Genomic DNA, 26,713 nt, shown 5'->3' with positions numbered 1-26,713 from the left:
GCTGTAGTTTTCCCTCTTACCATTACTTTCACTGCATCCTCTAAGTTTTAGTATGTTGTGCTTTATTTTTATTTGTCTCAAGATATTTTCCAATTTTCTTTTTCTTGGGTTTTTTTCTTTGATACATTTATTGTTTAAGATTATGTTAATTTTCACATTTTTGTGAATTTTCTAATCTTCCATTTACTGTTAGTTTCCAGTTTTATTTCCTTATTATGAGATAAGACACCTTGTATAATTTCTTTTTCTTTGAATGTATTTAAGGTTTGTTTGGGCTGGATTCAGGCCTATATTCCTGGCTACTCAGGAGATTGAGACCAGAAGATTCCGAGTTCAAAGCCAGCCTCGTTAAGTTAGTGAGACCCAGGCTGGGGCTGGGGCTCAGTGGCAGAGTGCTTGCCTAACATGGGTGAGTCACTGGGTTCAGTCCTTAGCACTGCATACAAAAATAAGCAAATAAAACAGAGGCATGCTGACTGTCTATAAGCACAAAAAAGAAAAAAAAAGTTAGTGAGTCCCTGACTCAAAATAAAAAATAAAGGAGTGGAGGATGTAGTTCCATGGTGAAGTGCCTCTGAGTTCAATCTCCAGAACAAGAACAAAACAAAACAACAAAAAATATCTGGTGGACTAACATATAGTTCATTTTGGAACATGTTCCACATACACTGAGAAGAATGTGTATTTTGCTGGTGTTGGGTGAATTTAGCTTTTGATATGTTATGTCTGAGAATATGTGTAGGTGGAAATGTGAAATTTTCACTTAAGAGAAAAGTTAAGGATGAGATTATCAATGAACTACAAAGAGGTGTTGAGTTCATAAAAGGGTAATTTTTTTTGGGGGGGTTGATAGAATTTAGAGTAACAGTGTAGCCTTGGGTATATTCTTATTTAGAAGGCTAAAAGGTTGAATATTGTCTGGAGTATTAGAAAAGGATGGAGCGATTTGATATTTACCAATAAAATATTTAGACATTAAAGATAATATCAAAAGGAAGATATGGTCAGCTGAATTCAGTGCTGAGTTCGGATATTTGGGAAGGATTCTTTCTTCTTCCCTTCCATCTTCCTTCCAAGATCTTGTGTAAACACATTACCACCGAACCACATTCCCAACCCAGGACTGTTTTTTTTTTTTATACTCCTATAATAATTGGATAGAGAAAGAGAAGAGGAATTTTTTTTTTTAATTTGAGGAAATTATTTAAAGAGTTAAATAATGACAACGATTTAAATTATAAAATTGAAAACCAAAATATAGATGAGACATTTTTATGTTATAAATATTAGAGGCCATTAATTTGTTACTTTGTTGTATAAATATGAAATAAAAGAAACTTCATATTATCTTATTGCTCTATTTGAATTTTGTAGAAATTATTTCTGGACAGTCTACGAAAAGCACTTGCTGGCCATGGAGGAAGCAGACAGCTGACAGAGAGTGCTGCAATTGCTTGTGTCAAACTGTGTAAAGCAAGTACTTACATCAATTGGGAAGACAACTCTGTCATTTTCCTACTGGTTCAGTCCATGGTGGTTGATCTTAAGGTATCATGCTTATTCTTTCTCTACTGTAATTTTACGAGAATAAAATTCTAGTAGAGGTATTATGAGCAAAGATAAATACTAAAGTTTGGAGTCACCTGTGGTAATAAGTTTATAGGACCTACTTTGTCATTATGCTCATCAGCCTAGATTGAGATTATGAAGAACAATGGAGTTAATCAGTTTTTTGAAGTTAACATAAATATAAATATACAGACTTGGGTTTAAGATAATGTAGAAATTTGGACCAGATAGGAACCATATGTGGTACAGTAAGATTTATATCAGATGAATGAACCACAGTATTAGTGATTTATTCTTTTTCTGGCAATTGAAATTCCCTGTCATCTTTGTGGATAATGTTGATTAGTAATAATACTATTAAAAGGTCTTTGTTTTCTATTGGGGTTTTTATAGAACCTGCTTTTTAATCCAAGTAAACCATTCTCAAGAGGCAGTCAGCCTGCGGATGTGGATCTAATGATTGATTGCCTTGTTTCTTGCTTTCGTATAAGCCCTCATAACAACCAACACTTTAAGGTAAGAGCACTGATTTTTATCCACCTATGCTTACTGATGCTAATATTTTCTTTTTTAAATGTGAAAAGACCGGAAAGATAAATAGGTATATAGTTTTATCACTGTTTCTTAATATTATATGTTGATGTTAACTTGAAGACCTTAAAAAGTTATCTATTTTTAATAAATTTTATTTTTGCTATTGTTTTGTCTTATTTTGTATTACTGGATATTTTTCTCCTAGAAATGATCTATTATTTTTTCTTTTTTCTATAGATCTGCTTGGCTCAGAATTCACCTTCTACATTTCACTATGTACTAGTAAATTCACTCCATCGAATCATCACCAATGTAAGTCCAAAAGGTATTGCTAAATTACTTAAAACGATTTTTTCTTTTCTTTTTTGGTGTAATCCTTCTTTCTTTTTGCCCGTTTAAAGAAAGATGTTCTTGCCAGATGTGGTGGCACATGCCTGTAATCCCAGCTACTTTGGAGGCTTGAGACAGGAGAATCACAAGTTTAAATTAAATTTTTAAATTTAAAATTTAAAAAACAGCTGGAGATGTGGTTCAGTGGTAGGTCTCTTGGGATTCAATCTCCAGGACCAAAAACAAACAAACAACAAATAAATAAATAAATGAAAGAAAGAAAGATGCTGTTGGTTTTCACAAAGTTTCTCAATTTAGGTGATATATTATAGGAAGATTACTCGAAGTGATTGTGTCTAGTAATTTATATACAGTTGTATTTTTCATATTTAATCTTGATCTGAGGGCCCTTATTGAGAAAGATGAAGTTATGAGGATCTTTTGGAAAAAAGAGTACACCTAAAACATGTTACTTAAATCAAAAGCCTTTCAGAATAATGCCACTGAAAATATAATTGAGCATTTTCATTCAAAAACTCTTCATGTATTATTTGAATACTCTTAGCTCTTTCTCAGTATTTGGTACATTTTGATTTATCACCTTACCAATTAAGTTAAAAGTAATATTGCTTATGTTGTATCCAGTATGGCACATTTATGAAATGATAAGATTATATTTGTTTGTACATTTTAGTCCTTCTTAAATAAATGAAGTATTAATACTCTGTACAAGAGATATTCATAAGATAAAGCAAGTGAATTCATAAAAAGGTATTTGTGATGTGGGAACATTAAGTAGAAAGATGGTGAAATCTTATATTTTATTTGGACAATGGATTTTTCAAATTCTATTCATCTAATTTTGAAATCTTGTATTTTGAAGGTTCTTAGGTATTCTTCACAGTTCCTCTTTTATCCATTGATAGATATTTACACTTACAGGTCAACTTGTTCCTGTTTTCCTCCCCTCAAAAGGCTGTAGTCATTGATAACTTAGTGTATTTGTCCTATTTGCAAAATACATTTTAAGGCTTTTGGTGAGTTAAAAATAATTCCCCATCATTTGCTTTGAATATATTAAATTAACTAAATGTGGCCTATATTTTCTTTTAGACATTTCTGCAGGGGAAAAAATAAGTAATGGTAAAGCTAGTTAACAATACATTCAGTTTTTCTTGATGGAGTGTTGGTAGCATTTTTGGGAGAACAGTTCTTTGTTATACAGGACTCCTTGTGCATTCCAAGACATTTAGCATCCCTAGCCCTCATTTCATTAAAACCAGTTATTTTGCGTCTTCTGCATTATGAACAAGAATGCCTGAGAGAATATACCTCTCTCAGTTGAGTATCACAGATGGAAATAACATTGAATACTCTTTGTTCCAAAAGGGAAGGCTTAATTAATCTGATTGTAGATAAGGTATGTTTGTATTAAAAACTTTTAAAAATTACTGTATTATTGCCAGTGCAATAGCCAGGACTTTTTAACCTTAAAGTTGACTTTCAGTGTCAATTAAGAAAAAAAAAAAATTCTTTCTCTACCTCCAACCTCAAGTTTTATGTGTGACCAGAAACAAAATATTCCTTTATTGCTTTTGGCTCATAATACTAAAAATAGCTCATTTGTTAGAGTGGATAGTTTATATAAATGCTTAAAATTTGAATTTAATAAACCCAAGTATATATGTGTATGTGTTCACGCCTGCCTCTGGGTAGGTACACACACACCCACACCCACACTCACACCCACACCCACACACATACTCCCTCTCTCTCTCTTTCTCTTTTTGATATTCTGTGGCTAGTTACTTTAATTGTGAAATATTTTTGTCTACAATTGAATATATAGAGCACTTTCAAGCATGGACTTGGCACTGCTGTAAGTGGCTGAGCTGCTCTTTTCTGGATTTTAAAGCATGCCTGGAGTGGTACTTCATGCATGCCTCAGTGTACTTGGTGAAAGTGATTGTGCATCCTATACTTGAGTATTGCATGTGTGAGGTGGAGTGTGTCTATATCTGAGGTCAAGTTACTATGGATATATTTTTATAAAGAAACATTATTGATTAGTTTTAAAATATTAAGCATCAATGAAATTGCTTGAAAAATAATAAATAGAACTCCGAAGTGTCTTTAAATTTAGAGAGGGACACTTTGTCTTTAAAGATTGGTACATTGGTTCTTCTTAAGGCTCTTTGGTTTGAGGCTAATAGAATAAAATTCTTTCTGGTGGAAAAGGAAATATGAAAATTTACAAAATTGACTATTATAGTCTCACCAAAGAATGTTATTAGGCATATATTTTACATCTTGAATTCATGTGAAATTTTTCTAGCTATTTGGACTCCTGATCCTAAATTGATTCATAATTTCCTTTTAAATGATTCTTGGTTTAATACACTTTATAAGTTCACTTCCAGGTTCTTAGTAGTTTACAAAATTATCACATTTTCAAATAAAAGTTTTGTGTAGAAGTAGTAATGGTGTTTGGAGTTTTGTTTTGCTTCTGTGAACTATACACACAATTCTTAAGCACTGTTTAGATGTAAAAAAAAAAAAACAAACCCACAGTTTCTTAGAAAATTTTAAAGTCGATTCACTATTTGAATTTTATTGCAATGCAAGTTTTTCAACAGTCTTTAAAATGGTACTTATTATACTGTCACCTTTTTTATTGTGATATGCCATAACAGGTGAATTAGTTTTAAGATCTGAGTTTATAGGTTTCCTTTATGTTAAATTACATATGTTATTGGGAAATTTAAAAAGTAGTGTACACATATATGAACCATTTCTGTCAGTTATCACTGGGACATGCAGTGGCTAGTATAGTACTTTATTTGATCTCTGCTGAGATCGTTGTTAGATGATTTATTTCTGAGGTATTCAAAAATCATTTAAATTGTTTCTTGAGAAATTGCCACATAATTTGCTCATTATATAAGTATTACATATTTTCGGCAATAAACAATATTTTTAAGGAAAAAAGAATGTCTGTATTAATTGACTAGTTTCAGAAAGAACATGGAGTCACTGCTCAAAATACTAATTTTTTAAATTCTATAATGTCTAATTTTTAGTGCCTATTTTATTCAAAGTGTATCTTTTACTTTAAAATGAATGAAATAGTTTTATTATGAAAAATGAAAAGTATGAAAATTACCAAAACTTCAGCCTTGAAACTATTTTCTAGGGTATACACCTAGTACTGCAATATAGTTTGAACAGCCATGAAAAATATTATAGTAATTTGGATAGAATGTTATTATGGAATACATATCTCTTTAGTTTCATTTATTGGCAATATTTTTATGGGACCTGTAGGGTGAAGAGGACCCTTTACTCATTTGTCATCATTTGGTGTTTTGTTGCTTTAAGCTGATTAACATAAACTGTTTGAATTAGTTAATATCTGTAAATTAAGTTTCATTACTTGCTTTGGGCAAGTTAGATGACTAAATTGCTCTAAGTTTGAGAACTCCATTATATTACCAACTAAAAAACCGGCCATTTACAGAAATGAGCTTAAACAAAGAAAGAAGTGAGGGAAGAATATACACAACCATTATTTAAAAAAAAAAAAAAGGCCAGGGGAGGTGGTGTACGCTTGTAATCCCAGCACCTCAGGAGGCTGAGACAGAAGGATTACAAATTCAAGGCCAGCATAGGCAATTTAGTGAAACCTTGTCTCAAAAATAAAAGGGACTGTACATGTACTTCAGTAGTAGTGTGACCCTGGGTCAATCCTCAGTACCTGCCCCTCCAAACTAATACTACTACTACTAATAATAATAAAAAAAGAAATAAATAACAACAACAACAAAACCAAAAAACTTTCTTCACAGTTTTGTAATCCCTTTGTGAGTGGAGTTCAGTATTCATATTTTATATCATAAATTGGTGTTATATTTTACTGTCCAGTAAATAGAATTGCAATTTGTAGTTTTGGTTAAGGTTAACATAACTTGATGCTAATCAAGATATTCTGAGAATTACAAGTGAAGAATTTCAGTGTTGAGACTTTAAGGATGTAAAGCTCTTAATCTCCCTTATTTACTATTTGAATATATTATCATTCTTCCATTGGTTTTTCAAACTAGAGCTTAAAAGTTAGTTTATCTGTGTCTGTCTGTCTGTTTCTCTCTCTTTGTGTCTGTGTGTTGTCTCCCCGCCCGCCCCCGCCCCACACCTTGGTAGTAGGGATTGAACCCAGGGATACTCTAAATTGAACTCACCAAGTTGCGCAAAGCCTCCCAAGTCACTGGGCTTTAGGCATGCACCACCATGTTTGGCTAGGCTAGAAGTCAGTATTTTGAGTCATACTGTTTCATACATATTCCTCATATGTAATGAAAATTTATCCAGTCATTTTTCTAATTTAGTGATTTTCATAATTGTCATTTTTATAATATATCAATTCATTTTAAAGTAAAAATCAAGAGATATATTTTCAAATAAAATAGACATTAAAAACTAGACATCAAAGCCAGATAGATTAAATAAATAGAAAAAAATATCTGCATAAAGCAACTCTTTTAAAGAAACTTAGCTAGGATCAGTTTGTCTTTGTTTATGGTGATTGTTAGTTGTTCATTGCTGTGTCATCATTGCATATCAGTTTAAGATTGTAGGTTTATTAATGGCTTTATGTTATTTACTAATTTTATGTTATAATTATTATTTGTAATGGTTTTTACCACATAGTTTTCAACATTGTGTTGAACCACTAATCTCTTTTAACTCTGGGAAAAATTTATACAATATATGCATGTATTTCTGAAGTATATAAAATGTTAAACTTTGTAAAAGAAGATTGGCTACAGAATTGGTTCTCTAAAATTTTTCAAATTCATTTGGTTTCCAGTGAGAAAAAACAGTATCTGTGTACATGCTCATTATTATATTTAAAAACATGTAGGTTAGTGTTTGAGTTAAAGATATTATTTCAAAACTTTGAAAATCATGATATATGTTTGCATGATCTTAGAAAGTTTTCAATGAAAGGATAAAGCTTAAAGGGATAACAGAGTATACAACTCACGTAATTTTATACCTTTTCTTCCTTATGGTCTTTGTTTTTCTCTAGTCTGCATTGGATTGGTGGCCCAAAATTGATGCTGTATATTGTCACTCAGTTGAACTTCGAAACATGTTTGGTGAAACACTTCATAAAGCAGTGCAGGGTTGTGGAGCACACCCAGCAATACGAATGGCACCGGTAAGAAGTCATGATTTTTGAATTCCAACTCCTTTCTGTTTCAATTTTAGTGTCTTTATTTCATTCCTTCTGTTTTGATTATTTTAGAGAATTGAATGGGTCCCTCCTTTTCTATAAGTGTTGTAGAATGTTTTCATTGCAGTATTATTGAATACTCGTTAATAAATGTTTATTTTTCACTGTTTCAGTTAGCTGAACCTTTTCTCCTTTGTGTTTAGTTTTGTTTCCTCTTAACTTTTTGTTTTTTCTTTTTTCTTTTCCTTTAAGTCTTATGAACCAAAGAATTTTGATTAGCTTCTTTATGAAAACAAGTAAAGATGCTGACTCGTAGGTTAGAATGAATGTTTGGCATTCATCCTGAATATTTTGCATAAGAAATTAGAAATAAAATTAAACTTTTTAATTTAAAATAAAAATATTTTATTTGTTAGCAAATATACTTTGAACATTTGTAAATGATAGGCACTTTGATACTGACGTTCCATTATGTTTAAACTTAATAAAAGCGGACATCTCAAATTAGTCTAAGAGATTATTATTCTTATGGAATTGTAAAACTCAGTGAATCAATAAAAACAGTTAATTATAGAATTGGTAAGTCATTTCTTGGTATTTATGTAGAACGCAAGGGCATTGTACATGGCAACTCTTGACATTGATTGGTGATGCTTTGTCTTATGCTTATTTTCTATTCTTATTGGCTGCTGTTGATCACATGATCAGATGCCAACCAGTCACTGTTTTGCATGGCAGTGGGCTTCTGTGGCTTTAAGTATGACCCATTGTGTAACTACCTCAGAAAAGTCTTGGATTTTTTTTTTTTTTTTTTTTTTTTTACTTTTCTGTGTATAATTACCTTTATAGTCACATCATGTCATTTTAAATGAAAATATAACATGTTTTCAACCTATTGATTTTACCTAGTAAATGAGCCCTCTCCATTTAAAATTTAAACAGCTTCCTCCCTGGCATGCTTCTCTTTTTCCAAGTTCCCACACCAATAAAATATTTTTGTTTTATACAGTTGTGATTCACTCTTAACCCAGTTGTCAGGAATTGTTTCTGAGGATTGTTAGATTCAAATCGAGTAGTTTTCTGTATCATGATGTTTTAACATTATGTATCCTAGAAAATAATAGCCACAAGGGCATGATAATGATGTTTAATAAATAAACTTTAATATGCAAGATTATTTTTAGTTGATTTTTATATGTCAAGTACTTAATTTGTTTTAAAGTTGGAAAAGTATAGGTATGATTGGAGGTAAACAAACAACAGCTACTTAAGTATTATTTATATAGATATCATTTTTTAAAAAGCTATAGAAATTGCTTGAAATAAAGTTTTTTCCTTGGTGGTGCTAGGAATTGGACCCAGGGCCTTGTATGCTAAGCACATGCTCTACCACTGAGCTTTCCCAGCCTCAGATAAACTGTTTAAAAACCATTTATCAATCAGTTTATTTTTTCTAGATATCTTTTGGGAAGTTAGAACTTTATTTGACTTTTTGTTGTAAGTTTAGGACCCTTTCTTGTAGAAAATGAATCATCTTCAATAATAGAAATTGGTGGAAAGTTAATAGTCACTTTCTGTTTAACTTTAATATTTAGTTTCCCCAACTGTGTATCATTTAATTTTCTTTGTATGAATCTTTATGTGAGCGTGTTGGTTTGAAGAAAACAGGAGGTTTGTCTGACTGATAGAATCCTGGGTCCCTAGTTCCTAGAGCACATTTAGCATATATTGAGCATGTAGTATCTATTTGGTGAATGAGTGAATGAATTTCTTATTGACCTGGTTTTAAGAAACCTCCATCTGGTCTGCTTCTCTTCTGTATTTATATATATATATATATAAGAAATTTCGAATATATATACATAATGTGTAAAGGACAGCTTTCTGGCTGATATTTTCACTAGAGAAGATAGCAAATTTAATAAATTAATTAATAGTTTTTAGAATAAGAAAATTTTATAATTTGGAGAATCCTTAAGATCTTTGTGAGTCAAACAACAAATATGGAAGTGTATTGATTTCTATTAGCTGTCAGGCTCAGTGTTAATGCCTGGGAACAATGATGAACTACGCACAATGCTTTCTCTCAAAAGAGATTTCAAGCAAAAGTCCTATAACTTCTGTTTGAAAGCATCCAATGAAGAACTCAGTATAGTAGGTGGCCATAAAATCTGGAAGCACAGGCAAATACATATAACAACAGGTTTAGAAATAATATATTGGGGCTGGGGATGTGGCTCAAGCGGTAGCGCGCTTGCCTGGCATGCGTGCGGCCCGGGTTCGATCCTCAGCACCACATACAAACAAAGATGTTGTGTCTGCCAATAACTAAAAAAATAAATATTAAACTTCTCTCTCTCTCTCTCTCCCCCCCCCCACTCTCTCTTTTAAAAAAAAAAGAAATAATATATTATTGGGCTGTGGCTGTGGCTCATTGGCAGAGTGCTTGCCTAACAGAGTGCTTGCCTAACAAATAATAAACAAATAAAAATAATAAATAATAAACAAATAAAAATAATAAACAAATAAAATAAAGACATTCTGTTAAAAAAAAGAAAAGAAAAGAAATAAACAAAAAATAATTTAAAAAAGAAATAACACATTATTGATTATTGCATCAAGCGTTCTCAAACTTGGCTCTATTGACATTTTAGACTAGATAACTTTTTATTGTAGGGGCCTATCCTATACGTTGTATGATATTTAGCAGCATCTTTAGTTTCTCCCTGGTACAAGGCAATAGCACCTATCCCTTGACCCTCTCCAGTCATGAAAACCAGAATGTTTTCAGATGTCCCCTAGGAGACAGATCATTCTCATTTGGAAACCATTGTATTACATGGTATGTTCACTGGGTTGTCCCTCATTTGCATAGCTTCAAATGATTTGGGACCCTGATAAACCTGAACCTTTAACTTGGTGCAGAGTAGCAGTGAAAGAGTTCAGTCTGTTAAAAAAGTAAAATAATATCTGTATTTCAGAGCTTTACAACATCCTTATATTTTGAAGACAAATTACTTGGTAGATAGGCCTAATTTCTCTTCAACAAGATAGAATCATGTTCCTGTTGTTTCCAGTTCTGCAGTCTGCAGATGTTTAATCCTGTACTCCCAAGGTTTCTTTTTATTTTTATATAGCAATAGCATTGGAAATGATTTATTCTTTCCACTGTCTTTAATTTAAAAATTGTGTATGTGTTTTTTGGATTTGTTTTTATAGTTAAGCAATCTAAGTCCCAAATCTTGTAAAATGGTCACATGATTAGTGAATGGCCAATTAGAGTTAGTTCTAAGGTTTCTTGACATTTAGTCCAGTGTCTCTGTCAGGTTCTTCAGTAGCGTGTTAGTTTGATGAAAACAGGAGGTTTGTCTGATTGATTGAACCTTGGATCTCTAGTTCCTAGAGCACATTTATCATATATTGAGCATATAGTACTATTTGCTGAAGGAGTGAATGGATTTCTTATTTGACCTGGTTTTAAGAAGCCTCCATGTTGTCTGCTTCTCTTCTGAAAAGACCAACCTAACAAAGATTTTAAAATTAAGATGACATGTTAAGATCTGACTTTAGTGTTCTAGATGTGGTATGATAATTGATGAAAGCTTTAACATGCTGTGTCTGGATTTCATGTTTCTGTTAATACAGTCTAAGATAGTATTATGTCTTATTGCCCCGATAGTCATTTAAATTTTAACTTTTGTTTTACGAACCTTGAGCCATAGCTGCTTCCTTATGCTTTTGTAGTGTTTATTAAAATTGAAATATCTGCCTCAGTCCTAATCATTTATATTTTCAAACCAAGACATTTTGCTTTCATAAAATTCAAGCCTCCTGATAATAAATGTTTAATAATTTTCACAAGTATGTATAATTTCTAGAAATTATTATTATTAAAAGGGTTTTTGGCTCAGCTGATGCTTCTTACATCCCTGTAGTTCAGTCATATAGTCTTAAATTAACAAATGGTTTGGCTCCTGAAATCTCTATGAAATTCTTCCTAGGCATAACTGCCTCTCTTCTCTTCTTTGGTCAGAACACACGTACCAGCTTGGATTTCTACTAATATTATACAATACAGAAGATAAATTAATAAATGAAATTTTTTCCTTTACATTTCTCTAAAGAAGCATATCTCTTCTTTATCAAGTTGTTTCTGACTAATGGTCATTAAATTAAAAAGTATTTGAATTGTTAAATTTCAGATTAAGCAGCCATACTGGAACAAAATTTACATGCTAATACCTGATATTAAGAGATGATATAATTAAACTAATATTAACCTTATTTTGAAATGACCATGAAATAAGAAAAAAGTTTTGTATCTGCCAGTTGTTCTTTGCTTGTGTTCCTATTCAGTGGCTACATCAGGCAAAAGTAGTTTGATAGTTACGCTTCATTATATCTACTCATAGTAAATAAATTTATTCAATGAAAGTTTCACCTTTGTCATAGAAAGACAATTATAGAACTGAAATATCAAAACTTACATATGCTTGGAGCGGAAGCTCCAAACCTTGGTTCTTTTGTTCTGACAAAAGAAAATTTAAAATTCAGACACCAAAAGCCATTCAAGAGAAACTTATTATAAGTGAAAGTAAAGTTAAATTCAAACAAAGAGCACTCTAAAAAGAGAGTGGGTTGTCTGTGAGGAGACAAAGGAAATAGTGTGGCTTCCAGATTTATTAGTTTGATGTTTGCCTGAAGAATTGGAGTCCACCTTTTTGCACTCTGCCAATCAGATGTTTAACTTCTCTTTCATGAGTTTTTTATTAAGTTTTTATATTTTTTTTTAGTTGTAGTTGGATACAATACTTTTAATTTTATATATTTTTTATGTGGTGCTGAGGATCGAACCCAGGGCCTTGCACATGCTAGGTGAGTGCTCTACTGCTGAGCCACAACCCCAGCCCCTGCCTCTTTCGTGAGCTTTTGACCCTACTGGTCCTCTCCAGAAATGTCAAGGTGGCCATTCTCTTTAAGGAAGCTTCATGTACAAGTCCTAGGTTACTGTGGATACTTGGGTTAACGGCTGGTCAGAACTTACATTAATGTACCTGTGTTATCAAAGAAATCTCCTTTCTGAAATGTATGGAGATACTTCTTGCCATAACTCCTAGCTTTACTTTGACCTCAGTGGACCCTGTGAAGACTTAGTCCCATTAATCCTTCTTTCTTGATGTATATCCCCATTTAGTTTTTTTGTTTTTATTTGCTTATTCATAAGTTCTGTGTATCTAATGTCTTTCTGTAGTTTATCTGCCTCAAGTTATTTGCCCATCTGCCTTGGAAGGAATTTAAAACAACTTTAAAAGTAACTTAAAGAACACTCATAACCTGGCTATGCACTTGACTGCTTATTACTGTTACTTAACTCCTTGATCTCAGGTTAAATACTTTGACTTATAATGAAAATATATAAATAGTTCTGCAAGAGCTAACACAAACCAGAATTTATTAAATAGTTGGTAAACATTTGCCTTGGGGTTATAAATATAAAAGCAAATAGTATTTGTAAGTTTTGATATTTCAGTACTGTAATAGTCTTGAGCATAAATATGTTAAATAGGTATTCTCCCCTGATTACAGGACCAAAATCCTTCAGTGTTCTTGGGAACAATAATAAATGCATTTTTCACACTCTTTGAGAGCTGTTGCTGTGTTGTAAATATTCATTTCCATATTTTAACTTTGAAAGAAGACAGCATATTTACTTGGATATTTTTATTATGGTTGGATACATGCTGCTTAGTCTACTATCTGCTTATTTGCATATATGCTCACATTAAAGGCATCCATATATTTTTGTATTCTTTTAAAGGAAAAAAGGAAGTGTTTTATAAGAACAGAAAGGTGACATTGGATGTAGGATATAAATATTGGAGTTTTGGTTGAATAACATCTGTATTTTATAATTTTAGTTTACCGTGATATCTCTGAAATTGAAACACATTTTCTATGATTTGATTTTTTTTAAAAATATTTATTTATTAGTTGTACACAATACCTTTATTTTGTTTATTTATTTTTATGTGGTGCTGAGGATCGAACCCAGGGCCTAGCATGTGCTAGGCGAGCGCTCTACTGCTGGGCCCCAGCCCTAGGCCCATGATTTTTTCTTTTTCAGAGAGTTCTTTTTATAGATGTTCTTTAGGCAAAATACATGTATTCTGTAATTTGAAAGAGATGGAATGCTATTGAAGTAAAAGAAAAACTAGACAATTAAATCTTTAATTACAGATATAGTCTATGTAGCATATTTCATCAATTCTGAACACTTATTTTTACTTTTCTGGGAAATTTACCTAAAGTTGCAGGCGTGTTTTGCTTTGTATGGTGTCTTATAATTGACGGTGGCCTTTTGTTTCTTTTGGTACAGCAAATGATGACATACCTACAATTGTTAATGTTGAGTCTACAAAATATCTGTGTGTGTGTGTGTGTGTGTGTGTGTGTGTGTATTAAGTGTTTGCTGAACGAGTTGCCTAGTGTGTGTATTTGTGAAAGCCATAGACCAAAAATTTCTCCCAATGTTTTCATGTTTTGGAAAATTGTTTTTTATATAGGAGTTAACTTGATATTAAACCTTTAGCATTTTAATAGATTTTCATTAAATCTTACTAGATTAATGATATATGAATAAAATAAATGGTATCAAAATAATTTCCAGATTTAAAAACAATACTATTTTATGGTTTATATTTAGTGTTTCTAGGGCTGGGGTTGTAGCTCAGTGGTAGAGTGCTTGCCTCGCATGCATGAGGCCCTGGGTTCGATCCTCAGTACCACATTAAAAAAAAAAAAAAAAAGACATTGTAATCGTGTCCCATCTACAATATATATAAAAAATTTAGTGTTTCTAATAATAACACACGTTTGGTGGTATAAAATATGTCTATAAGTCTGTTTTGCAAAGCTTTTTAGAATGAATGAATTCCTCCCCCTTGCCCCCTCCCTCCCTGCTCCCTCTGTTGTTGAGACTTGCCTCAAATTTGTAATGTTTCTGTTTCAGCTGCCACTACAGGATTGTGCTACCGTACTCAGCTATAATGAATTTCTTAAGTTTAAATAACTATTTTCCTGCATCTAATATCTGATTCTTACAAGGTGATATTATGTTTTCGTTTTATTTTCAGAGTCTTACATTTAAAGAAAAAGTAACAAGCCTTAAATTTAAAGAAAAACCTACGGATATGGAGACAAGAAGTTATAAGTATCTTCTCTTGTCCATGGTGAAACTAATTCATGCAGATCCAAAGCTTTTACTTTGTGTAAGTACTTTCAAAGGAACCATAAATCAAGGTGCATTCCAATATCTGTACTCTTTGTTCTTTTTAATTTCGCCTTGCTGTCGTCAAACAGTTTAGCTCTTTGTTCCCCTTTTTCTTTTCATCAACTTTCTGTTTTCATTGACTCTGTTTGCAGATACTGTATTGGAAGGAGAATGATGAAAATGGTGTGGTTAGTACTTACTTATTGTTGTAACTCTGCTTTTATTGCCTCAGATTGTATTAGATTTCTGAGAACATCACACAATAATTAGGAACTGATGTAAATGCTGTAAATGGGTGATTAAAGTAATCACATGAAGTGATTAAAAGCATGAGCTCTGGAAACAGACTAATTTACTAGCTAGGTGATTTATTTAACCTCTTTGTGCCTTAGATTTTTCACCTGAAATATTGGAATAATACTAGTTTCTACCTCAGAGAGATCATTAAGAAAATTGAAATAGTATATAGAAAGTTTTTATGAACAGTTCCTGGCATATAATAAGCACTAAAAACTGTTAGCTTTTGTTAAGACTGAAAAGAGAGTTAGCATTAATATTATTAATGTCCCTGCTATGACAGTTCTATATTATGAAGTTAATAGGAGAACATATTTAACCTTTGTCAAGGTTCTGCAGTTCTTAGAGTGTAGCAGCAAGCAAAGTTTATTACTGCTTTATTCAGTAACACGCTTTTTAAGGGCTGTGGTACTTTTAGTTTTGATTGAGTTTTTTACATTACTGTAATGTAGGGGTTCTATGAAGCCCCCGAATTATGAAAAAATGTATATTTTAAGTAATTTTTCTGGACATAGAGAAATGAGAAAACAGTGAGAAAGAACTCCCAAAAGGATCAGTGACCCTGAAAGAAGGCCTGATATTCTCAACTTTCCGAAAGGCCCATCCAAATTCTAGAGTCTAATAGAATAAATAGTTAAATCTTTGGCTTGAGAAACTCTGTAAAATTTGTGAGTGAGCTTTGAAAGTAATGAAATGTCTTTTTTCCTTATTTCTTTGTTATATGACACAAGTTATGATGTTATCTCATCATGTGTGTCTCACAGTATTAGTACCACTGTTTACGTGGCTTAACTCAGGTTCAACGAATACATCAACATCATCAATGTCTTTAATGCTAAATATATTACCGTTTGAAGACCAGAGTTTAAGCAAAATTTGCTATTTTCCAAGAGTTATAGAAATTATTTTCTTTACTGCCATCTAGTGGCTAAATAGCTATTCTCAAAGTAATGATAAGTAAAATTGTGAAAGATTTATTGTAAATATTTAATTATTCTGTAATTTATCAAAATTCTAAATCTTAGCTAATAGAAATATAGGAATAACTATTAAATGGTCTCAGTTGTGGTATTTTTAAACTAATATGATTTTATCTTCCATCTTAATCATCTTTGTTCTAATCATGTTACTCTCAATTTTTCAAGCCTCATGTTTAACCTACAGTATTTCTTGCATCCCCTTTATCCTTTCTGTGCTCTGAAATTATAATGATCTCTTTAAAAAGCAGATCCTGTTATGCCCCCTGCCCAACTTAAAACCTTTTGGTTGAAATTGCTCTTGGGATAAAGACCAAACTTCAGACAGATGTACAAAGTTTTACAAAACCTTTCTCTCATCTACCAGTTCTTCTACATCTAGCTTATGTTTTGTCTTCTGTACTCAGGTCATAATATAATGGCTCTTCTTTCAATTTTTGTTATCATATTCCCTCATATCTGCCTTTGTTATTTGCTTTTCTCTCTGCCTAGAATCTGTTTCTCTTTTCTCTTTATAGAGTAATTCCTAATAATTCTAAACTATTATCGCCGCCCTAGGAAGCCTCCCTGACTAGGCTATATTTCCCTGGTATAGGCTCTCATTGCAGATATAACTTCATTGTACTTATCTCATTTGTAGTCTTATACTTGTCCTATACCATCCTAATTATTTTATTGATGTTTTTTTCCTCCTGAAACTGGAGGGTAGAAAATGCCTTTTTAAAATTTGTTTTTTCTTTGGTATTCGGTAATTACTATTGGGGAATGAATGAATGAATATAAATGTTGGAAAATAGGTTAACAGTTTTGAATTACAAATATACTTTTGGTGAATGGCCTACTTCAGTCATTATAATAGGGAAGGATTTATAGTTAGGATAAATATGGACACAAGGTAAGATGGCTTCACTTAAATGAAGCATTTTGTTTATTTGTTTGTGGTACTGGGGGTTGAACCCAAAGGAACCCTACTAGTGACTTACATCCCCAGCCCATTTTATATTTTATTTTGAGAAGGGGTCTTGCTGGGTTGCCTAGGCTGGCCCTAAACTTATGATCCTCAGACTCCTGAGTAGCTGGAATTGCAGGCATGTACCACCACATACCATGTGTAAATACATCTTCTAAGTTATGGGAAACATTTCACACTTTTCCAGCTTCTTTTTTTTTTGTGTGGGTGAAGTACTGGGGTTTGAACCCAGAGACGCTTAACCAATGAGCCACACCCCCAGCCCTTTTTATATCTTATTTAGTTTTTGAGCTAAGATCTTGCCAAGTTGCTTAGGGCCTTGTTATGTTGCTGAGGCTGGCTTTGAACTTGTGATCATCCTGCCTCAGCCTCCTGAGCTGCTGGGATTAAAGGCATGTACCACTGTGCCAGGCACATTTTAATATCTTTAATTAGGTATTCACATTTATACAATCAATACTTTTCTTTGCTTGGTGCAATATATTTTTCCACAATGAAAAGGATTGAAATATGGCTGTCTGGAGGTGTGGATTCTAGTCCTCTTTGACATCAGCTCTGTGGATTTGAATAGGACCTTTCTACTATACAAAAGGGCTGTACAGGAAAATCATGCAGTCTTCTTCCAATATGTGTGTTTTTTGTTTTAAAATATACAATCATTTGTAAGCTCAAAACCAGTAAGTGGGCTGGGGTTGTGGCTGAGTGGTAGAGCACTTGCCTCCCATGTGTGAGACACTGGATTAGATCCTCAGCACCGCATAAAAATAAATAAAAAGATATTGTGTCCATCTATTTAGAAAAAGAAAAAACCAGTAAGTTCCAAACCAGACTTACATTATTTAGGCAGTATACTGTTGAAAAAAAATTACTTACACTTCATTTATTTTTTATTTTATTTTTATTTTTTGCCATGCTGGAGATCAAACTCAGGGCCTTGCTCAGACTAGACAAGCACTCCGCCATTGATCTACATCCCAAGTTCTTAATACTTGTGGCTCAGCAGTAGAGCACTCACCTAGAACGTGCAAGGCCCTGGGTTCAATCCTCAATTCCACATAAAAATAAATAAAATAAAGATATTGTGTTCAACCAACTACAACTAAAAAATAAATATTAAAAAAAGAAAGAAAAGCTAATGTTTATTTTTATTTCTTTTAATTATAAATTTCCATGGGTATTATTTACATTAATGAACAAGTATAAATGTGGATTAAAAGAATCTATAATAAATGCTGTTTTGATTTAAAAAAATTTTTTTTATTGAGTTAAAATTCACATACCATGAAATTCACCATTTTAAAATGTGTAATTCAGTGGTTTTTAGAATATTTACAAAGTTCTGCAACTAATTCCACTAACTCTAGAATGTTTTCATCACTTCTGAAAGAAATTTAGTACTAATTATCAGTTGCTCTCTTCCCTCCTCTTCATGATCCCTGTCAGTTTTGTTTTGTTTTAATTGATGTTTGCTCTTTCCTTTGCAGAATCCAAGAAAACAGGGGCCCGAAACCCAAGGCAGTACAGCTGAATTAATTACAGGGCTCGTCCAACTGGTCCCTCAGTCGCACATGCCAGAGATTGCTCAGGAAGCAATGGAGGTAAGGGGGAAATGAATTCTAGACTCTTGAAGGAAAGGCTATAAATGTGTACATTATTTTAAAAAATTTCTATGTGATTTTTTAAAAATTGGTGCACTATAATTATACATTATAGTGAAATTCATTATTGCATATTTTATGTGCACACAACATAACAATATAATTTGATCAGGTTAATTTCCCCATTTCCCAAAACCTCTTTTTTCCTTCTCTATATACATTCTTGATGTTCCTCTGGTGTATGACTTCTATGGGTAATAGGTAGATATCATTTCTGGAAATGGTATGTTTGTGTCTATGTATTATTTTAGAAATTCCATGGAGAAAGAAAGGGTTGATTTGCCTTATGTCATAGGTAGCAGCAATGTTGGGTGAAATTCATTTTTTGTTTGTTTGCTTTTTTTTTTTTTTTTTTTTTTTTTTGAGCATGGTCTCATTGTATTGCCCAGCATGACCTCACACTCCTGGACAAGTGATCTTCTCATCCCAGCCTCCTGAGTAGCTGGGATTACATTGTGCAAAGTCTTATGCTTAATAAAAAGGTCGAAATTTTGTATATGCATTTTATTTTTTAAACTTACTAAAATGTCATTTTTAAAATTGGAGCATATTTTGCCTACCAATAAGTTCATTGTAAGGTGTGCATTTTGAGCATGTCCACAGTTTTACAATTACTATCTAATTCCAGAACACTTTTATCACCCCAAAAAGAAGCCTATCATTCCACATCCCCACTCCTTTAGTAATTGGATGCTTTTCTGGGTCTTTTGAAGTTTTAAAGTAGTCCAAAGTTAAACATTTATGTATCTTTTCCTATTGTGAGGCAGGTTATCAGTGACATCATTTACAGTTGAAGCATTTGATTTGGTTTTAAAGAAAAAAAATCAGTTCTCCTTATGTATCCCAATAATATTTTTATTGGAATTTTAATAAAAAGCTTCAAAGGATCTCTAAATATTTTGACCAAAGACTCAAATAATATACAGAGATCAACTATGTTTTTTGGAGTAGGAGTAGGGGAAAACATTGTCGACTTGGAGTTAAGTTTGGGTATTGAAGGAGGGGTATACACTTTGCTCTTTATATAAGAATAATGTATTTATGTGGTAATTGTATATTTAAAGTAAATTATTTAATTCCTGTTAACGCTCTGTGTACCAAATTCGAAGTTTAATTTTATGGTCAATTGAATTACTTTAGAATGAATAATCTGTTATGAAATACATGTTTAATACACCCCCTATATAACTTATCTTGTCAGTAAATATCTGTGGAAAGCAAGATAATTTCCACTTTGTCTTTTGCTTTGTGCATTAATTTTGGGGAACCCCTTTACTAGGGATTAACCGTTTTATTTTTAATAATTTTATTATGTTTTGCAATGTATTAGTCTCATTGCTGAAATGAAAAATCTAAACTTTTTTGTTGTTTTAAATTTCTAAGAAGGGGATGGAATGAACTTTTTATTACAGAAAGTTCTTTATTTAAATCATTTAGTTTGTTTCTGAAAGCAATTTTTATGTGTCTGTATTATTCTGAGTTCATCATTTAACTTTGTGTGTGCTGTTTAGAGTAAACATGACAGGAATAAAGTGATTTCATTCTGTATGGTATTCCTTAAGAGATTTGTGTTCTCTAGGGTTTCTCTCTTTTGTCTTTACTGTATATCAAGTCTTTGTAGCTTTACATTGCTCAATTTGTTACCATTTATAAAATAAATACTAACTAAAGGTTATTTTTTCCCAAATTGTTTTGAGTGAGTTTTCTCTCTTTCTTTTTTTAAAATTCAGGCTTTGCTGGTTCTTCATCAGTTAGATAGCATTGATTTGTGGAATCCTGATGCTCCTGTAGAAACATTTTGGGAGATTAGGTATATGTACTTTTAATTTTTAAATGCAATTTAAACTTTTAATTTTAGAGTTTTTGTATTTAAATATTAACTATATAATTCTTAGTTTATTATAAAAATTTACTAATTTATACCTCTAGAGTGCTTATGAGTGTATTTTTTTCTGACTAGAAATTATTAGAATATTTTTTATTCTAATAGCAACATTATAGCAATGTACAAAATAAATTTTTAAAAATAGTACTAAATTTTATCATCCAGGCACAAGTACTCTTGCTTGATATAGTCTGTTTTATCTTTCTTTGTATAAACACAGTTTATAACTGTGTTTCTAATAGATTTTTACAGTTATAAGCATACAGGGTTAATATTTTATAACTTTTTTTTAGTTTTTAAAATTATCTTTCATAAATCTTCTATAATACTCATACTGTTGATGAATGAATTAATAATGGACATTTGCTTAAAAGGCAAAAATACAGACAATTTAATTTCATTGTCTATTTCTTAGGTGAATTAAATAAATTATCTTTTAATGAACACAAAGGCACTACATGGAGGAATGTTTAAATATGTAAACCTCAAGTTTTGCCATTTTTTTTAAACTATTTTTAGTTGTAGATGGACACAATATCTTTATTTTCTTTATTTTTAATGTGGTGTTGAGGATCAAACCCAGTGCCTCACATGGGCTAGGCAAGCCCTCTACCACTGAGCCACAACCCCAGCCCCACCATTATCTTTTAATAGAATTGGGTGTGCTGAGTCACTTGGCAGTAGTTCTGTCCAATAAGAATACAGTGTAAACCACAGGTATAATTTAAAATTATCTAGTTATTACATAATAAAGTAAAAAGAAATATGTAAAGTTAATTTTAATAATATATTTTATTTAACCTAGTTTATATACATACCTAGAATATTAAAATTTCAACATAAAATGAATGAATTGTTAATGAGATATTTTGTATTCTTGTTTTCACAAAGCCTTTACAGTTTGGTGTCACGCAACACATCTCAATTTAGGAAGCCATATTTAAAGTGCTCGGAAGACATATATGACTGACTGGTGGCTACTATGTTGGACAATATAGCTTTAGAACAGAGATTAGCAAATCTGTGCTCTAAAAGGACAGGATAGTACATCTGCTAGGCTTTGTAGTTATCCAGTCTGTTGTAACTATTCACTTCTGCTTTTGGAGCAAGAAAGCAGCCAAAGACAACATGTGAATGAATGGGTCGTGGCTGCATTCCACTAAAACTTTATTTAAAAAAGCAAATGGTGGTTTGCAGATTGCTGCTGTATGGCACTGGATTTACATACAGTATCTGCTATGCATATGATTTCTTCTTATGCCCACTTCAAGGGTGGGATACATGGATGAAACACTGAGAGTCTGGGGAGCAGGGGGCTTATAAGTATTTGCTTTTTAAATATATTCCTTTGATTGTAGTGCTACTAACAGTTGGATAACTGTTTCTGTTAACCAAACCTACAAGAGAAACTAAGCTTCTCTAAATTTATATTCATTATGAGAGAATGCCATTCTTTTATACTGGTTATATTTGTACTAGGTTATTTATACATGATAATGGTAACAATTAACTTTATGTTACTACAGTTCACAAATGCTTTTTTACATCTGCAAGAAATTAACTAGCCATCAAATGCTTAGTAGCACAGAAATTCTCAAGTGGTTACGGGAAATTTTGATCTGCAGGAATAAGTTTCTTCTTAAAAATAAGGTAAGGAAAATTACCTCTTTAAAATTGGAAGAATATTTGAAATAGTAATGGGACTAATTAAGGGACTGTTTTTTAACCAAATTAGGTTCTGCTTGAGCTCCCTCCTCCCTTCTATTGGGTCCTTAAGAGAAATATATGTGCAGAAGACAATAAACAACAAATGAACATTCAAAAAAGTTATTCTGAGGTTTTGATCTTAAAACTGTAATGTTGATGAATTCGAGTTGACTGAAGTAGGCCTTGGGCAGGCCTAGGTAGAGTGGAGGTTGATATGACCTAAGTAGGCTGAAAAGTGTATTCTTTCTTTATTCTCAAGTCCATATATAAGAATTGGTTCTCATGACTAGATTAATCCAGGGAATGTTGTCTGTCAAGAATCTGAAGGGGAATCAGGTATGGTGTGTAGGTCTATAATATCAGCTACTTGAGAGGTCGAGGCAGGATGATCACAAATTTAGGGCCAGCATAGATAGTTTAGCAAGATCCTGTTTCAAATTAAAGAAAAAATAAAGGGCTGGGAATGTAGCTCAGTGGCAAAGTGCTTGCTTAGCATGTACAAAGCCCTGAGTTCAATCCCCAATACCAGAGTGGGCAGGGGGAGGTAATGGGAAGAGGTCCTTAATCTAGATTTATTTATATTGTTTCCATAAAAATTTTATTTTTTGAAAAGATTAGTAGAATTCTTTTTCCTTATATTGGAGTAAAATTTTTTGATTGCGAACTATTGAAACATAGTGAGGTTGTAGGGAACAGGAATATTTCTTTTAACATAGTTTTTATTTTATTTTTATTTTAAATATTTATTTTTTAACTGTAGTTGGACACAATACCTTCATTTATTTATCTATCTATCTATCTATCTATTTATTTATTTATATGTGGTGCTGAGGATCGAACCCAGCACCACATATAAATAAGGCCCCCGCACGTGCTAGGCGAGTGCTCTACCGCTGAGCCACAACCTCAGCCCATTATCATAGTTTTTATAATTCATTAATTCTTCAATTCTGGTATAGTTTTAAGAGTAAAAAATGTTTTTTTTTTTTTTTAAATCCAGTCCTAGAAGGTATGAGAAATCATGAGTGTATTGAACTCATATGCTTTTTTTAGTACCATAAATCTTGTTAAATTTTTTTGTTTAAAAATATGCTAATGGAGCTGGGCACTGTGGTGAATGCCAGTAATCCCAGCAGCTGAGGAGGCTGAGGCAAGAGGATTGCAGGTTCAAAACCAGCCTCAACAATTTAGTGAGGCCCTTGCAACTCAGTGAGAACTTGTCTGTAAATAAAATATAAATAGGGCTGGGGATGTGGTTTGGTGGTTAAGTGCCCCTGGGTTCAATTCCTGGTACCCCTGCAAAACCGAAATAAATAAATAAATAAAATTTTAAAAGTGCTGGGCTGGGGTTGTGGCTCAGTGGTAGAGCACTTGCCTAGCATGTGTGAGGCACTGGATTTGATTCTCAGCACCACATATAAAAAAATAGATAAAGGTCCATCAATAACAAATAAAAATATTTAAAAAAATTAAATAAAAAGTGCTAAGGGTGAGACAAGTTTATTCACATTTATTTTATCTTTGTGTGTTAACATAGAGGAGTTTGAGATTATCCCCCAAATAAGAAAAGAGATTAGACTTCAAAGTTTTATGCCCTTACTTGTGGTATATCTAAAGTACAAACGTTAGTAATCAGTTTATAGTACTGTCATCAGTGAAATCACTCCTATGATGTAGTTGTTAATAGACTCTTATTTCAAATGAGTCAAGTTTCAGTTATCCTGACATAGCACAGGATAAAATCTTATGGCAGAAAAGCTTTGTCATTTCTAATTGACCAAGATTACATTATAGATTTTGTTATAGTGGTTTATATTTGTTGATATGATACTTGTGTTCATGTTAGACTTAATTTACAACCATAGAATCCACTCTTTTTCAACTTTTTAAAATTTTTTAGTTGTATATGGACACAATGCTTTATTATGTTTAATATGTGATGCTGGGGATTGAACCCAGGGCCTCACACATACTAGGCAAGTGCTCTGCCACTGAACTACAATCCCAGCCTCAAAATCCAGTCTTTTTGGTGATTTGGAGAGTTTAAAACAGAGTAATTTCAAAGACATTGAGCCAACATGATTTGTCCTAATGGGTTCTGATGACTGTCTCTCCAGGTGAGGCATGGGGATGGGGAGGAGAGGTTTTTAAACAGGAAGACAGCTCATAACAAATATTTGTTCCTTTTGGTTTTCAGTGCTGTGGTAGAGCTTATTTCTTTTTTTTTTAGCAGGCAGATAGAAGTTCCTGTCACTTTCTCTTCCTTTATGGAGTAGGATGTGATGTTCCTGTTAGTGGAAATACCACTCAAATGTCCATGGATCATGAAGAATTGCTCCGTACTTATACTCCTGGAGCATCTCTGCGGAAGGGAAAAGGAAACTCTTCTATGGTAAGCAGCTTTTGGGGGGATAATTTTCCTGTCTGATCATTTGTGCTCTTATTTTTTTTTTTTCCTGGAGGAACTTTGTTAAACGTCAGCCAGGTAATTTAGCATGGTAATTAAAAACTGCTTAGATTCTTGTTGTATCGATACTCTTTGTAGAACTTTGGGCCCTTTAACATATATATGCCTCGGTTTCTCAGCTTTAATGTGGGGATAATAATAATTATTTTCTCAAAGTTGTTGTGAGGTTCAAATAGATTGTTTGATTATTTGCTACTATAACTGATAACTATAATTATTATAATCCTCCTTCTAATAAGAAAGATCATTCATACCTAGAAGTTTAAAAGTTGAATCAACAAAGATTTAAATTTCCTGGAACTGAAACCAAGATATTTTATTTAATGTTGTGGATGAATCTTCCCAAGAATTTTGCTTGTATATCCAATTTCTCTTAAATATGAATCATTGTACAAGTGAAAATATCAGATCATAATAGAAGAATTTCTTTTCCAGAAGGAACCTTTTTTTATCTTTAATTTTTTAAAATTTATTTTTTAGTTGTAGTTGGACACAATAATACCCTTATTTTATTTATTTATTTTTATGTGGTGCTGAGGATCAAACCTAGGGCCTTGCACGTGCTAGGCAAGTGCTCTACTGATGAGCCACAACTCCAGCCCTATCTTTAATTTTTATTGAGCAGAAAAAACCCAGCTAAGCAGAATGTGCATTACTTGCTAGATTTGTTTTTGTTTTGTAGATAAGTTTCTTCATTTCATGTTTGAACTACATGATTTAGAATGTAGTGTATTTTTTACTGTAATATTTAGTTCTTTTTTATGCCCTATTTCAATCACTGCTGTAATATATTTATTTCTTGTCTCTAGGAACTAAGTAGAATTTCCTGTTATTTCTTCTTCCTTTGTAATTTATACTTGACTGGAAAGCACATTATGTTTTTTTCTTGTGAAGATTTATGTCATGGTGGTTTGCTTGTGAATCTGCTAGACTTTATTTACATTTCTGAAGTCTAGAACGGTATAGTACCTATTTGTTTCCAAATTTGACAGATTATCACATCATGTTGGTTCAAAATTTCTCATTTAGAACAAGATATGTTTGAAAAAAATCATGATTAAGGAGAAAAGCTTTTGTGAGTTTTGTATGCTTATGTATAGTTCATAGTTTATTGCATTTATTGTTGAGTTTTATAAATAAAATTTCCTAAGTTGCAAATATGTATCCTACTCATGACTCCCAGGATGGTGCAGCAGGGTGCAGTGGAACCCCGCCAATATGCCGACAAGCTCAGACCAAGCTAGAAGTGGCCTTGTACATGTTTCTGTGGAGTCCTGACACTGAAGCTGTTCTGGTTGCCATGTCCTGTTTCCGCCACCTCTGTGAGGAAGCAGATATCCGTTGTGGGGTGGATGAAGTATCAGTGCACAACTTCTTGCCAAACTATAATACATTCATGGAGTTTGCGTCTGTCAGTAATATGATGTCAACAGGTAAATATATGCATGTTTTCACTCAGTCTGCTTTGAATTGCATCACATCTAATTGTGTTAAGAATGTAAGTGTATATTTACTATTACACTTTGCAGGTTTACAGGGCTCATTTAGATATCTCAGTTGAAATTTTCTGAACAAGGCAGGATGAAATAAGTAATATTTGAAATAAATTATTAGTCTCGATGACTCTGCCTACATTGTATGCAGTGAGGTTTTAAGTAAATAACCATGTATTTGAGTAAATCATAGGTAAAGGAATTGCTTTTTAATGCAATATTGTAGAGTTCAAGATAAATACCTTCATGTGAGATGGGTGAAAAACAATTTTCAGCTTCATCAAATTTGAAGCTTTCATTCTGTTTCTCCTCTTGCTGTTTGG

The 26,713-nt window shown here is 32.4% G+C and overlaps 1 protein-coding gene across 2 annotated transcripts in view; it reads left to right on the top strand.

The window, feature by feature from the left end:
- The window catches only part of Nf1 (neurofibromin 1), a 248,842-nt gene that overhangs the window by 81,714 nt on the left and 140,415 nt on the right, over positions 1–26,713 (top strand). For both annotated transcript variants that reach the window (XM_076871835.1, XM_076871834.1), the window contains exons 9-18: positions 1,375–1,548; positions 1,963–2,085; positions 2,341–2,415; positions 7,520–7,651; positions 14,800–14,934; positions 18,665–18,778; positions 20,569–20,648; positions 22,250–22,373; positions 24,661–24,822; positions 26,081–26,330. In XM_076871835.1, the coding sequence (XP_076727950.1) occupies positions 1,375–1,548; positions 1,963–2,085; positions 2,341–2,415; positions 7,520–7,651; positions 14,800–14,934; positions 18,665–18,778; positions 20,569–20,648; positions 22,250–22,373; positions 24,661–24,822; positions 26,081–26,330 (1,369 nt within the window). The remainder of the gene's footprint in view (positions 1–1,374; positions 1,549–1,962; positions 2,086–2,340; positions 2,416–7,519; positions 7,652–14,799; positions 14,935–18,664; positions 18,779–20,568; positions 20,649–22,249; positions 22,374–24,660; positions 24,823–26,080; positions 26,331–26,713) is intronic.

The sequence above is a fragment of the Callospermophilus lateralis genome, chromosome 11 (assembly GCF_048772815.1).
Source record: "Callospermophilus lateralis isolate mCalLat2 chromosome 11, mCalLat2.hap1, whole genome shotgun sequence".
NCBI lineage: Eukaryota > Metazoa > Chordata > Mammalia > Rodentia > Sciuridae > Callospermophilus > Callospermophilus lateralis.
This window is presented reverse-complemented; position numbering and strand designations above follow the sequence as displayed.